General features: G+C 36.1%; 1 protein-coding gene across 6 annotated transcripts in view; it reads left to right on the top strand.

The window, feature by feature from the left end:
* Positions 1-15698, top strand: part of NAV3 (neuron navigator 3) — a 295341-nt gene that overhangs the window by 171081 nt on the left and 108562 nt on the right. For all 6 annotated transcript variants that reach the window (XM_054696195.1, XM_054696193.1, XM_054696194.1 and 3 more), the window contains one exon: positions 3649-3768. In XM_054696195.1, coding sequence (XP_054552170.1) covers positions 3649-3768 — 120 coding nt within the window. The remainder of the gene's footprint in view (positions 1-3648; positions 3769-15698) is intronic.

The following is a 15698-nucleotide window of genomic DNA, read 5'->3' as shown; positions in this document are numbered from 1 at the left end:
GGTGATATGGCTGATGTCAGCTCAAGTGTGATTATGGTGTATTTTGTGGAGCTCACCCAGGGTGTCCTTGGCTTTTTTACTGATCCCTGCTGAGCCATTGGTGGCATGGGTAGGACACAGCCCAACCTCTCAGCCTAGAATTAAAAGGTGGGGAGACTAAAGGGCTAGAGACATCCCAGGAGAATTTAACATCATTTTGTTTTCTTTAAGAAAAAAGGAAGAATAATATCCCATTGTGTATATGTGCCACATCTTCATGATCCAGTCATCTATTTTGGGGCATTTGGGTTGTTTCCAGGTTTTACCTATTGTAAACAGTGTTGCAATAAACAGGTGTACAGATGTTCTTTTGAGTGACACATATACAGAATGGAATATTATTCAGCAATCAAAAAAGATAAACTCATGCCATTCACAGCAACATGGATGGAACTAGAAGGAATTATGCTCAGTGAAATAAGCCAGAAGGAAAAAGAAAAAATATTGGCTGGTTTCACTTATAGCAGATATATAGGGAAACCCAGTAAGACAACAGTGTAAAAAAATAATAACAGTACAAAACACAACAAAGGAAAAAACAGACACTTATAAACCAGAGACACACTGCAAGGGAGGAGGAGGGAGAGCGACCAGAAGGAGGGAGGGAGTAGCACAGGGGGCTGAGGTGATGATGCACGGGTGCAATGGTGAAGGAAACTCTATGGGGACAACACCTGAGGGGGTGGAGGGAAGAAAATATTGTTTAAAAATGAACAATGATGTAAAAATTAAAAAAAATGTAAAAAAAGATAAAAGGAGGGTCTGTGCTACAACTCAAGAAACAAATTGAGTCATAAAGTTTAGTTGTTATTTCCAGTTTTTTAAAGTATGCATATATGGACAAAGGGATAAATACTTAAAAGACATAGTAATGAATGAAGATAATTAATTTAGTATATTATTCTCATGTAACCAGAAGAAAGTCATGAAATAAATGGGAAAGCAATTTTATTTTTTTCATGTACTTTAGGTAGAACTCAGAAAATTAGTTACTCAGCATTCTGAGAATTCAAAATTTATTGAAGCATGAAAAGACTTATCTCTTTCTTCTCTGTTTAAAATGACTTTAAACACTTGGGAATGTGAATCTGCCAGTAATTAGGAATTAGTCAGAGGAACATCTCTTACTTGTAATGAATGTCTTTGAAAAAGTCCTCTTTTATGAGTCAAAAAAAAAAAAAAGAAAGAAAGAAAGAAACACTCTGGAAAATTAGGTGGAAAGCTACATTTTTTTTTTAAGATTTATTTATTTATACAAGAACCGGGGTACAGGCCAGATGCGCAGGAGGGTGAGAGGTTCACCAGAGACAGAGCAGGGACCAGAACAGGCAGACTAATGAAATACACTGCTGAGGAGAGCAGCGGGCGAGACAGGAGAGATCTGCCATACCATGTGGGACCCTTGCCGGCCCGCCAGGATTGAACCAGCACTGCAGAGGCTGCAGACAGCTTCACAGTGCTGTGCTCAACTGCTTGTGCCACCAGGGGGAAAAAAAGCTACATATTTTTAATTGAAGTTATCTGAAGATATCACACTGATAAATTGTTGGGCTAAAAATATATCCTAAAATTCTACTTTAAGTCACATGGCAAACACAAAGTAATTTAATTTGGGGGAAAGAAATTTTTTTTAAAAGGGGGTTTAATACCCCTTTTCTCATGACACTCCCTCAAGTCTCCCTTAGTGCACTTTGTGGTGACAGAATCAGGCATAATATTGGAAGGAGCAGGGTTGTTTGAGTTGGGTTAAAAGTCTACATGATGACCCACAGATTCCTAATCTTAAAACCTCCACTAATTTCATAATAAAGATATAAAGTCACATTAATGAATGCAAAAATTATAATTATTTTGGAGATAGAAAAGTAGCCAGTAACACTAGTCAATAAGTAATTCTAGGTAATAATCTATGCATTTTTTTTATTTTAACCATTTAAACCTTACTATAACCGTAAGAAGTAAGCATATCGGGCCTCCCCTGGTGGCGCAGCAGTTGAGCGCTGGGCTGCGAAGGGCAGCTTCTGCAGTGCCGGCTTGGTCCCCCGCCGCCGGCGAGGGTCCCACATGGCGCGCAGACCTCTCCTGCCACCTGCTGCTCTCAGCAGTGTACTTCGTCAGTCTGCCTGTTCTGTTCCCCACTCCGGCTTTGGTGAATTCTCTCACCCTCCCGCGCTTCTGACTGTACCCAGTGCTTGTATAAATAAATAAATAAATCTTTAAAAAGGAAAAAAAAAGAAGTAAGCATAACCTTACTGTCTCCATTTTACATATGAAACAGCTGAAGACCAGATAGTTTAAGTAAGTGATTTGTCCAAGTCTGCACAGCTTGTATGAAGCAATGCTGAACATGAACCTAAGCACCATCATGGCATACTCACCCTGTGAGATAGCTTACATGTTTGCTTGTATATGTTTCTCTTCTAGCAGGTGATCTTTTCATAGCAAACATAATAGAATATCACAGCAATAATTTATTACTAGAATAGTTTTCTTAACACAGTTCTTCTAGGGGACAATTCTTTTTTTTTTTTTTTTTAGGGGACAATTCTTAATATTGTCTATGCTCATCTAAAGGAAGATGTTAAACTGGAATTCCTTTGAGATTACCAAAATACAAACAAAAAAGCCACTCATTAAATACCATGTGTGTCCATGTGGTTATGAATTAGCTACTTATAATATATAGTAAAATGAAAGGAGATACTGAATTTGAAAATAGAATTCTAGAAGCTGGACGATATGGTGGCAGATAGGCAAGCAAAAGAACTAAATATCAAATCCTACATATATATATATATATGTAGGATACATATATACACACATACATATATATCCATATATATCCATATATATGTATGTGTGTGTTTTCATATATATATATATACACACACACACACACACATACACACACACACTAAAAGCACTATATACACACACACACACACACACACATACACACATATATATGAAAAAAAATCAGTTCCTTACCTGGACCTCTGTGTGTAGTTTACTTATTATTCCCATATTTGGGTTATTCTTTTTTCCAGGTACTCTGTGTGCCTCGCACATCCCAAAGTTGTGTAATTGTGCTGTCTGGATAGTCCCGGTCCTGTATGAGCATTGCTATGTGTGCATGAGTGTGCCCGTGATGGAAAGCTATCCTGGCATAGTTTCCATCTTGCCCTCTGCTGCTGTAGGCTTTGGTCACCTGCAACCCTGAAGTGGATAAATGAGTTGGAAAATAACTGAGTATATGAATCAATACAAATTATCACTTATGACTAGAAGTGTTTGGGGGTCTTTATTTAGAGGCTTGATAATGCTTTTGTGACCAGAAATATACCTCTAATTCTGTTCAAAATATTAAAAAGAAAAAGGGAAAAGGGGAATTTTTTTATAATGAACCATTTACTTATTGCAGTGAGGAAAATCTATTTCTTCATAAACTTGAAAATATGTTCTACGTTTTCTGGTGAGTTAAATGTTTATACTGAAAAAACTGCAATAGTATATTTGCATAAGTATCAAAAATTGTGAACGCTCTTTTTTACAACTTATATAGTTGAAGTGATTTAATTTTCTCTTGAATTAATGAGACTTTTTTTTCAGGTACATGACAGATGGAGGGATCAACCTGTATACCAGAAGTCTGAACCGAATACCTGACACAGCAACTTCCAGGGATGTCATCCAGAGAGGGGTTCATGATGTGACAGTGGATGCAGACAGGTAATGTCATCAGCATATGTAATGATGAGGGATGCATAAAGCAATTTCATAAATGATATCCTAGCAGTTTCATATTGCACAAACCAAAGGACTTTTGTTTCAGTATAATAATTATTTTGGAATATTTGAAAAGCAAGGTGGTCTTTCTTGCAAGAATTATTTTTGCTTTATAGATTTAAAAAAATGCATTGCTGGTGAAAATATTAAAAAAAATTCAGTTTCATAGTAGCAAATTATATATGTAAAATCAAAAATATAAACATAGGCTTGCATTCCTTGCTTGACAATTTCCTTTCAATTTGCATACCAACAGATTTACTTAGAGATTAATGGTAAAAAAAATGATAATTCAAACTATAAGGTACAATGAAGTCTGAGGCTTTTCTTGAGAGTGTTTAAGTATGCAACTCTTACTTTAGACCAATTTCTGCTTCATTGTTTCCAGTTGCATCAAGGTAGGTGTATGTATGTGTTTGTATATTTTATATGCTAGTTAGTATTTTACTGGGAATTATTTTGCCAGTTTTATCAAAATCACCATCGTTTGAGAATATTATCATTTTAAGATAGATTTCTCACCCAGTTATGCCACAGTTGGTCACTACCACAAAGTAATAGTCTGATTTAGCTTTTCACTAAGGATCTTTACTTTGTTGAGCAGAAAGGGATTGCTTCTTATGTGTTACCTATATTATGTATCATTATTTTATAATATAAATGCCTAGAGTGGCTCTTCAATTCAGCATTTATGAAAAGGACAAAAGGTTAAAGCTTGCTGTGTTCCTATTCTGAAATAACAGGTACATTCAATTCATTGTAAATTTAATATAGTCAACTCTAGACTAAAAAGTGAATTCTCATAGTAGTGTTCAGTTTCTCACCACACAAATGCTGTTGCTATCTTAACTCACGGGGCCAGAGGAATAGTTTCAACTCTCATCCTGTGAGTTTTCTTGTCTTCTAATCATTATACTGGGTGTACCAGTGTTTGAAACATGTAGTTTAAAAGGATTAAGATAAATTGTGTAACCCAACCAAAAGAGTTTCTTCAATTCTTTTCCCTTTCCTGATTCCTTCACTAAATATTCAATCACCCTGGACTTCTTTTTGCTTTTGAGCTGATGTTTTCTCTGTCCAGAATGTCATTTTCTACACTCATTGCAGTGTTGCCTCCCTGCCACCATTCCAGCTTTAGCTTAATGTTGCCTTCTCAGAGGAGCGTTTCCAGAGTAGCTAAGATACGTATCCTTTACAAGTGCTTTCTTGCATGTTACCTTATATTATTTTTTTCAGTGTACATATCACTCCTTGAGTATGTTATACTTACTTGTTTACATGCTTATCTTCCCTTCCACCCTAATATAAGCCTTTAAATGCAGAGTTTTTGTTATATTTCTTGTATGGTAAATCTTTAATGTATGGCTGTGGAGTGAATGAGCAAAAGGATATAGTCTATACATACATTCAAGCAGGTTACTGTGAAAATGACTAAATTTTCTTGAGACCACTGTGTGGTCTTGTATGGTAAATCTTTAATATACGGTTGTGGAGTGAATGAGCAAAAGGATATAGTCTATACATACATTCAAGCAGGTTACTGTGAAAATAACTAAATTTTCTTGAGACCACTGTGTGAATCAACACTGTACAGGCTAAAAGCACAATTGTATCTCTGATGTAGAGTAAGAAAACAAGCTCTGAAGTGAATTTTTGACATGTAAATAGTGACTAAAGGAAGGATAGCCTTTGAAGAGAAAGATAAGTCCAGATCTAGAATGAAATTAAGGAACATATAGAGTTAACTGACTTTTTTTTTTTAAATGGAGAGAAAAGGGAATGTACAACACTGTCAAATTCCATGGATAAATGAAATTAAGTAAAGAAGATTTATGCTAAGAAAAATAATAATAAGGAAGTTTAGCATTTAAGAGGTAAAGGTCTTCTGGAAGATTAAACAAGGTAGGAATTGTAACATGAATTCCTTAAAGTAGAATGGTTGTAGAAATCAGACTTCAGTATATAGATGATTTATCTGGATGACCATTAAATCAACATGATGACAGATCTAGTCTTTAAAGAGAGAAGACAAAGATCCAGGTTCCAGATTCTTTGTTGAATATTTACAAAGTTACATGTATTACAGTAACAAAGTTACATTTTTAGATCCATTCTGGGTTTTCTACTATATTGTGACCTAAACTATAGTCCTAAATATTTATATATAAATCTGTAGATTGAATCTCAATTATTAACTAATCAATTTTCAATTCATATTTTAATTGACATTAGCTGGCTTAATCATTACTTTTTTGAAAATAAAAAAGCAGAATGCAAGATAGAAGTTTTTTTGTGTTATCCTGACAGGTTGGTTTGATTTGTGATATTACAATCCAGATGTTGAAATCATAGCTGATGAAGGAGTTTACAAAAGACTTTAAGGGATTGTTATGTTGTACATGCCTTTCAAGTTATCAGTCATTAAAATGCTTAGTATAGTAAGGGAAGCTTAGATCTAAATATCTGATTATATTAAATCCTTGTTGAAGGAGATGGTAGAGAACTTTTTTTCACCCTCTATGTTCAGTGGTTGGGGTCTGTAAATCACATTGACAAAAGAAAAGACTTTTTTTTCATATGTGTGCCAGATTTCACAAAAATGTGACTCAAATAAGGGTTAGAATTGGGACTCATACACCATCTCACTAAGAAAAGTCAAATAAGAGTAAAAATACTCATCTAAAAACAAGGGGATAATTTGTAGGAAAGATAAGTAAGATAAGTAGGTCCTTAGAAGAAGAGATGGGACATAAAGTTTTGTGACAATGCTGTTTTAATCCATTTATTGTTCCTACTTCTGGTTTCTGGGATTAGGATCTAATCGTCACTGGCTGCAATACTCCCAGGGAAGGATTTAGCAGTGGAATTATTTATTTTTTTTGCCGGGGGGGGGGGGGGGGGTTGGGAATCTCTTTTTAGATAACAAGGGAAATTCAGAAACAACAAATTTCTACTATGGCCTATTTTGGGTCAATTCACCCCAAATCTACAATTGTCATTGTGCAAATAATTATGCTACCTCTGCAAATAGGGTTATGACAAATTCTCATAAAATCTGGTTAATTGTTTCTAAGGGTCAGAGCTTTTGATATTTCCATGACTTCTTCAAATCAAACAAATGCAACCAAAATTTTCTACTAAGCTACTGAGCAAATATCTCCAGGGTTTGGATTCATGAAGCTTGTAACATTTCTGTGTATATGCTAATCATTCATTCTATTCTATGTTGATTTGTTCCAGCATAATCACAGAATCAGTATATTCCCATATCTTAAGTATTTCCTTTATTAGCTTACAGCCTTTCCACAGTAATTAAAAGCAAACATAAAAAAGATTAATAGACTGAGATGGAAATAGATAAAGTAAATATAATTATTTCACTTCATAGTCAAATGACCCTGTCGTTTTTGCCCTCATTTTTAAAATATAAGTAAAGAGAGACCATAGTCAAACAATGAAGACTAGAAAAAGCTGCAGTTGCCCTCTCAGCTTCCCTTTGGCACCTTGCTCATCATTGCAGGATTATGAGCTGGTGTTAAAGTTTTCTCCTGTATCCCAGTTCTCAGAATTAACTAACCTCATTGTGATTCATCTTGAAAACTTCCAATATTTTTAAATAATAAAATCTTTAAGAAAATTAATGCACACCATGAACGCATATTTAAAACTTACTCTGTATCAAGCACCATATACTCAATTCCAGGTTACGTACTCAGAGTTCTTACATTAAACTCGGCATGACTAAAGTCTAAGAAGCCATTGAAATTGAAAGTATACTTTAACAATACAACTAACCCAAGTTATAGATATTTTTGGTTGGGATACTTTTAATATCTTTTGAAATATAATATAAGTAACTGTAAGCTCTATCACCTCTTTATAAGATTCTCCTGATGTTAATCTTACCCAATGTTAAATATCACCATCATACAATTAATCTCCCCATAAAAATGTCTCCCAGCTGGGCCTCCCCTGGTGACTCAGGTGGTTGAGCACTGCGCTGTGAAGCTGTCCACACCCTCTGCAGTGCCGGTTCAATCCCGGCCAGCCGGCGAGGGTCCCACATGCTGCGGCAGATCTCTCCTGTCTCGCCCACTGCTCCCTTCAGCAGTGTATTTCGTCAGTCTGCCTGTTCTGTTCCCCGCTCTGTCTCTGGTGAATCCTCTCACCCTCCTGTGCATTTGGCCTGCACACCAGTTCTTGTACAAATAAATAAATATTTCAAAACAACTATTAATGAATTTTATGAAAGTGGTGATGGTAAGGCAGAAGAAGCATCAAGGTTGTTAGAGTAAACATAACCATAGTAGCTGTCAGCATTGAACTAATAGGTGTAGCCAACATGCCATATTTCTTAAATACATTTATTATATTTTATCTGTACAATAGTCCTGTGTAGTGGGTTTTATTACTGCCATTTTTTGAGGCTGAGAATTCTGAGGTCAAGTAACTAGCCTAACTCTTGTTGATGGATGTTCATTACAAGTCTAGTTCCTGTACTCTCACTACAACTTATAAAATTATTAATTTATATAAATTTTTAATCATGCTTGTAATGACATTTGCTGATATTGTGAATTATTTCATTTTTCTCTTATGACCTGCACATTTATGTGAAATATGAACAGATCATTTTTTTTTTCAGCTTCATAAATATTGGTGAATTCCTTCGGTGTGAAATCTTACTGTATTTCTACTACAGATTGTCAATACATCTAAAAACGAAATTGACAGAACAATAATTTTATATGCGTTAGAGCTTATAAAGCCCTGGCTAGTCTGTTGATATCAATAAAGCATTTTAGGAGTGTTTTGTTGTTTTAATTATGTAAATCTATCACAGTCTTGAAACAATGTCTGTTGAAAAATCTATTTTGAGCAGACTCAAGGATATTAGAAAAAATGGAAAGGGGTTCTCTACTTATGTTCAGCTTCTATGCATAAAAGTATTAAAAGTAATAATATGGAGGAAAAGCAATTTCAGTTTTTTATATTACATTTTTTTCCTCCACCCAGAGTAATAAAGCCATAGAGATTGTTTCAGCTAATTTAGTGGTTAAATTTGATTTAAGAAGTTGCATCTATACATGAAACACTTGTTTTTATTCCTGCAAGAACTAGAGATGAATTCTTTTTTTAAAAAAATAGGCTAACTAATGGGGTGAGACATTCAACTTGAGATCATTAAATTGAGGGCTTCCGGGTGGCAGCTTATAAATTCCACATCTTCCTCATCCTAGCAGTACAGAACAGGTGGCATGAACTTATTTATTAGAGTCATATGTACCCTGCTTATATTATTTTCCTTGCTTGACTTAATTTATGTTTGAAATGGTTAAATTTATTTGCAATGAGTGGAATTTTTAAACCTTTAACAAAGCGTCCATATGGTTTTTTTTGATAAGTAGCAAATGAAAGTGTCCTCATTACAAATGAGTGCTTATAGTCTGAATTAGTTATTTTGTTATTATGAAGCTTTTCCGTGATTATTCAGGAAAATTCACAAAACACATAAAAGTATAAACAAGAATCTGAAGGTAATATCACTACATAATCCTCCCTTCTCCCAGGCAACCAAAAAATATTATTTAAGCATATTTCTACCCAGGCTTGCCTGCATTCTCTCTGTACACAATTTTTTTTTTTTTAAGATGCATTTATTTATTTATTTATTTGTTTGTTTGTTTATTTATTTATACAAGCACTGGGTACAGTCAGAAGCATGGGAGGGTGAGAGAATTCATCAGAGCCAGAGGGGAGAGCAGAACAGGCAGAGTAACGAAGAACACTTATGAGGGGAGCAGCGGGCGGCAGGAGAGGTCTGCGCACCATGTGGGACCCTCCTCTGGTGTCCTGGGAGTAGCCGGGGATTGAACTGGCGCTGCAGAGGCTGCAGGCAGCTTCGAAACCCAGTGCTCAACCGCTGCGCCACTGGGGAGGCCCTCTCTACACAATTTGGTTTAAAACATCCATAAAATATCCCCCTTTATTCACTTAAATTATGTAATACTACCACATAGTATTCAGTGTCATTTCAAATTATGACTTTTAATGATTACATGCTAGCTTATCATATAAAATAAATTCTATCTAAATAATTTGTATAATCAACCATTAAATTTAAGACATATATAGAATTTCTGATTTCATTTGCAAGTCATTAGTAGAATTTTGCCTGATCTTGTTGTATGTCATATCCATACTTTCTATCTAAAAATATAGAATTTTGAACTTACTAAAGGACCTCCTTAAAAAATACACATATATACACATGTATATTTACATATCACATTTATATATGTACACACATATCCATATATTCATTTATGTGTATGTGTACATTTGAATAAATGTGCATATGTACGTTTGGAATTTTATGTTTACATTGAAACTCATTCCTTTTGGTGTTTTCATAATTTCTTTTTATTTTGGATATTTGGATACAGTATTCATTTGTTGTGATTTTAAAATATTTGAAATCTAGGTGTGGAAGATTTGACTTCTGAGAGTCTTGAGGGCCTCTCTCCTCTGCTTGTAGATGAGTCTACTTTCTGGGTGTTCACATTATCTTCCTCTGTGTGTATTTGTGTCCAGATTTCCCCTTTCTATCAGGATACAAGTCTTAATGGATTAGTGCTTACTCCAGTGATCTCAGTTTAACTTAATTACCTTTGTAAAGACCCTGTCCCCAAATAGGTCATTTTTTGATGGTGTAGGACTCTGATATCCAAATTGTGGCTAGGGGAGGGGAATGTACATGTTTCAGCCACAGAATCATATTCTTTTTAGACTGCATCCACCAGGAATCCTATAAGGAGATAAAGTAATGTATGTAACAGCTGTATCTCACTCTTTCTGTCCTTCTACATTTAAAATTATTGTGTCTCCCAGCTGCTCTGCAGCATGATAGAATTGTACTGAGAAAATGGAATGACAACACTAAAATACTTGCTGTCTCAACAAGTAAAACATTAAGGCAGGGGAGGAGGAGGGAGAGGGATCAGAGGGAGGGAGGGAGGAACACAGGGGACTGTGGTGACAGTGCACAGGTGCCTTGGGGAAGGAAATTCTATAGGGACTGAATCTGAGGGGTGTGGGGGAGCAAATATTGTCTATAAATAAATAAATAAATAAAATTTTAAAAAGCAAGTAAAACATTTAGAAGAAAATTGGAATAGTTTCAATCATCTGAATATTTAGCCATTTTAGCTAATCAATTGCAATGTTTAGAAAAATCAAATTTCAAGAAAAAAAATTTAACTTTGTGTACATCTCTAACAAATATTCTGCTGTTAAGAGCCTTAACTCTGGGATTCCCTACACATATCAAGAATGAGATTTATACAAATCCAAGCAACAGACAGAATTGACTCTAAAATAAAACTGTCATTTGGAATCTCAACTGTGAAGGTTCCTTGTTGTTTGAAAGTGTAGCACAGTACGCTGAGATGTCCTGCCCTTGAGTCTTATAGCCAGCATAAGGATGGGTTGGCACAGGAATTCTAAAGAGCTTTTCTTTTTTATTATTATTATTTTTAAATTAAATGTCAGTGTGAGGTTTTTAGATACGAAAGACTAAAATTTGTAGCTTATGTACTTGAAACTGTCTTTGGAGAACTTAATTCATAGTCATCAATTTTGAAAGAAATCTGCTTTCAAACAATGCATAGCATTATCTGTCTCTTTGAAACGATATTGGTCTTCCTTTGATCCATAAATTCACAACTGATGACATTTTCATTAGCAAAAGAGGTAGTATTTTGGGGGATTTGGCATTTGATATCTGCTTCATCACCCTCAACCTACTCTAATTGGACATTTGTAAAGAATACATAAGATGATATACAAAAGAATATTTTATGCCTAGCTTAATTCTTATTTTTTCTTCTCTTCACAGATGAAATTATTGAGTTGAATTTTAAAAACTCTCACTTCTTTACAAGTAAAGAAGCAAACATGATACTTCTTTAATTCATTAGAGAATAGCTAGATACCCCAAAGTACTGGAACCATCTTCAAAAAGAACATTGTGGTTAGGCCTGTCCACCAAATGGAGTTTCCATCAGTCCCATACAGGATACATGTTAGTTATTCTCTTCTCTGCATGTGGTAGCAGAGAAAGGGAAGGAGACTTATATGAACCATGTTATGCCAACTGCTTTTTACTCATAATCAGTATACTGTATTCTCACTTTATAAAAGGGGCAACTGAAGCATTGTGAACCTGTTTACCCTCTTAAGTGAGTTTGTTTATATTTTAATGCCTTATAAACCTATCCCACCACACTTATTTCTGTGGACAGTAGAATCTCAAACAGTATCCGTGTGAGCCTTTTTGATTGCAGATGAGACTAAAATAGTTCAAGGATAAAGATTAGTTAAGATTTTTTTTTGTTAAAGATTTATTTATTTATGTATACAAGAACTGGGGTACAGGCCAGAAATCCAGAGGGTGAGAGATTCACCAGAGACAGAGTGGGGAGCAGAACAGGCAGATTGACTGATAGACACCGCTGAGGGGAGCAGTGGGCGAGACAGGAGAGGTCGGCTGTGCCATGTGGGTAGCTCCCTGATCGTTCGGGAATCGAACTTGTGTTGCAGAGGCTGTGGATAGCTTCATAGTGCGGTGCTTAACCCTTTGCGCCACCAGGGAGGCCTGAGTTAAGATTTTTTTTTTATTTAAAAGTACTTCCTGCATAGTAGGTACCGAGATGTTGTGGGTAAAGGTGTAAATATATGTGGGGCCAGTAGAGAGTGGGAAAGGAAGGTAAAACCTCCCCTTAGCAAGTGGGAGAGGTAGAGCAGGCTGCCTTCTTTCATTTCTACAGATAAATTGGAACCCTTTTGTAAAATTTAATTGCCTGTGTGATATATACAGTGAGACTTAAATTAACTTTTAAATGTTTTCTCTCTTGATACATGCTTTTAAAATAAATTTTCACCTCCATAAATGTTCTCTTTGAATTAAAGACTTAATCACCACACTTTGAAGAGATACTTTTCTTAACCTTGTGATTCCATTGTTATTGTAATGACACAACTCATTAACACAGTGGGTGTCAGTATTGATTATGAATTTTGCATTTTATTTTTTCCCATTTTAGCCTGATTTCTATCTGAAAAAGATCATAATTCTTCATAGGCTACTGCTTTCAGTTTTTTCTAAGATATTGGACTCATGGTAAGATAATAGTGTATAACTTGAGAAAGGTGGTCTTTTTTCCGGACTTTCTCCTGCTGTGATGCTCTATTTTGCAGAATACAATAGCATATGTAGTCTTCAATGCAGAATTAATCATGAAAGTCAAGTGCGTACTGCAGGTGCAATCGGTACCATCTAATTATCTCAAACTTGTTTGTCTTATGACTTTATTTGTTCTGAGCACAGGCCTGCTATAATAACAAATAGGCTAATTCAATCTTGCCAACCACAGGCAATTTAGCAATTGTAAATGGATTCTGGTGCATTTTAGAAATTGTATCCAAGTGACAAGTTAACAGGTATAAAGAGGAAAAGCATTAAGGCAGAGAATGGAGAAATCAAAATTTGATTTTTTTAGGAGAAAAACCTATCAAGCTACATGAGTTTTTGTTTAATGTATAAATGAAACATTGAGTTATTTATTTCGTATTTTTCCTTCTATCTTAGAAACTGTATAGCATTATAAAATATGTTAAGAGTGAGATTTTTCAGATTCACAGGAATGGGATTCTCTTGAAGAGTCAGAGTCAGCAGACACATTATCCTTTTTATTATTCCCCATGGATAGGTGTGACTAATGAGTCTCTTAGCTCGGTTCTGCAAGGTTCTGGGAAGGCCAGTGCAGATGCAGATCTTGGTATTCAGCATAGTTTAAGGGCCCCAAGGTGGTGATTGCAGCCCTTCATGGTATATGCATGGCAGGAGATGAAGAGGGGATACTCCCTCTGTCATTGATGCTCTTCTCAGCTATGTCAGCTATCTTGCTGACAATCTATTTTTCAGTGTCAACAATCATTTACTCTCCTTGTCTCTTGCTGCCTTTTTTTTTTTTTTTTTTAAATCCTGGCCTGGGCCTTTTTATACATCAGTGAAAGCTGATAGGGACAGATCTTAAAGTGTGAGAAGCTTTTGTTTGAGGTCTTTTTTTGGGGTGTGTGTTTGTGTGTGTGTTTTAAAGATTTATTTATTTATACAAGAACTGCGGTACAGGCCAGAGGCATGGGAGGGTGAGAGGATTCACCAGAGACAGAGTAGGGAGCAGAACAGCAGACGCACCGAAGACAATGCTGAGACCAGCAGGCAAGCACGAGAGAGGCCTGCCGAGCCATGTGGGAATCTCCCTGGTCAGCCAGGAATTGAACCTGCACTGCAGAGGCTGCAGACAGCCTCACAGTGTGGTGCTAAACCTGCTGCACCACCGGGGAGGCCCTGATTGAGGTATTATGCTATTCTTTAGGTGTAATAATCTTTCTCACTGTGCCCAAGGAAGGGCCGAGGGTTATAACATCCTTTCTGGGATCAGGTGTCCTCAGTACTGAGTGCTCCATATTTATCCCTCTCTTTTCCTTTATAGTCCAAACTGTATTTCTTCCTTTGACCACAAAGATAATATTTTCTTAAAAGGCAAAACTTCTAACGATAAGAACATGTAAATAATGATTTACCTGGGCACTATTTAATTTATCTCATTGCCTGGCATATGAACATTTTCAAATATAAAAGTATGCATTGATGCATTATTTCATCTTCATAGCTTTGGTAAATTAATTGCCTTTTTTTGAAAATATCTGTGTACAATTTTTAAAAAGTACATGTTCTTTCAATCAGTTGACTTTTTCTCGTAAATTTTGTCTTGAGGGCAACAAGTTATGTATTGAATACTTTGGCATTTTGTACTATATTGTACATATTATTGTACTATATTATTGTTTATATATATTAATATAATTAATGTAGTCTACTCTTAACATTTCCACAAGGATATTTGATTTATAAACTGTGTTGTTACTTATATCTAATGATTCAGACATATTTTTAGTATGATAATGAAAAGTTTATTCCTCACACCTGTACCCCTACAGCTGTAGAGTTCACTAAATCTTCCTCTTTTTTAACCTTCATTTGCCTTGCCCTCCCTATACCTGAACATGCTTCTTGGAATTCAAATCTGCTGTCAACCAAATTGCTTCTTTCAGAAATCTCTTCTTGAATCATACCTTTCACCTTTCCAATAAAAACTGTCTCTGTCCTCAGGCCTCTGTGCCCATGCAGTCCTTCCTCCACAATCTTCTTCTTCTAGATCTGGCCTTACAGGAATTTTGCTTCTCTCAAAAATCACCATTCATATATTTGGTCCATGCCAAAAGATTCAAATCTTTTTTTTTTAAATTAATTAATTTATTTATTTATACAAGCACTGGGTACAGTCAGAAGCGCAGGAGGGTGAGAGAATTCACCAGAGCCAGAGTGGGGAACAGCACAGGCAGACTGACGAAATACACTGCTGAGAGGAGCAGCGGGCGGCAGGAGAGGTCTGTCACGCTATGTGGGACCCTCGCTGACGGCCGGGGATCGAACTGGTGCTGCAGAGGCTGCGGGCAGCTTCGTAGCCCAGTGCTCAACCCCTGCGCCACCAGGGGAGGCCCTCAAATCTTTTTTTTTTTAAATTAATTTATTTATTTATACAAGCACTGGGTACAGTCCAAAGTGCGGGAGGGTGAGAGAATTCACCAGAGCCAGAGTGGAGAGCAGAGCAGAAAGACTGACGAAGTACACTGCTGAGGGGAGCAGTGGGCAGCAGGAGAGGTCTGATTTCCATGTGGGACCCTCGCCCAGCGACAGGGGATCGAACCGGCACTGCAGAGGCTGCGGGCAGTTTCGCAACCCAGCA

Source organism: Talpa occidentalis, unplaced genomic scaffold (genome assembly GCF_014898055.3).
Source record: "Talpa occidentalis isolate TD23 unplaced genomic scaffold, MPIMG_talOcc4v2.1 talOcc4.16, whole genome shotgun sequence".
Classification (NCBI taxonomy): domain Eukaryota; kingdom Metazoa; phylum Chordata; class Mammalia; order Eulipotyphla; family Talpidae; genus Talpa; species Talpa occidentalis.
Note: the sequence above shows the minus strand (reverse complement) of the source record. Positions and strands in the feature narration are given on the sequence as shown.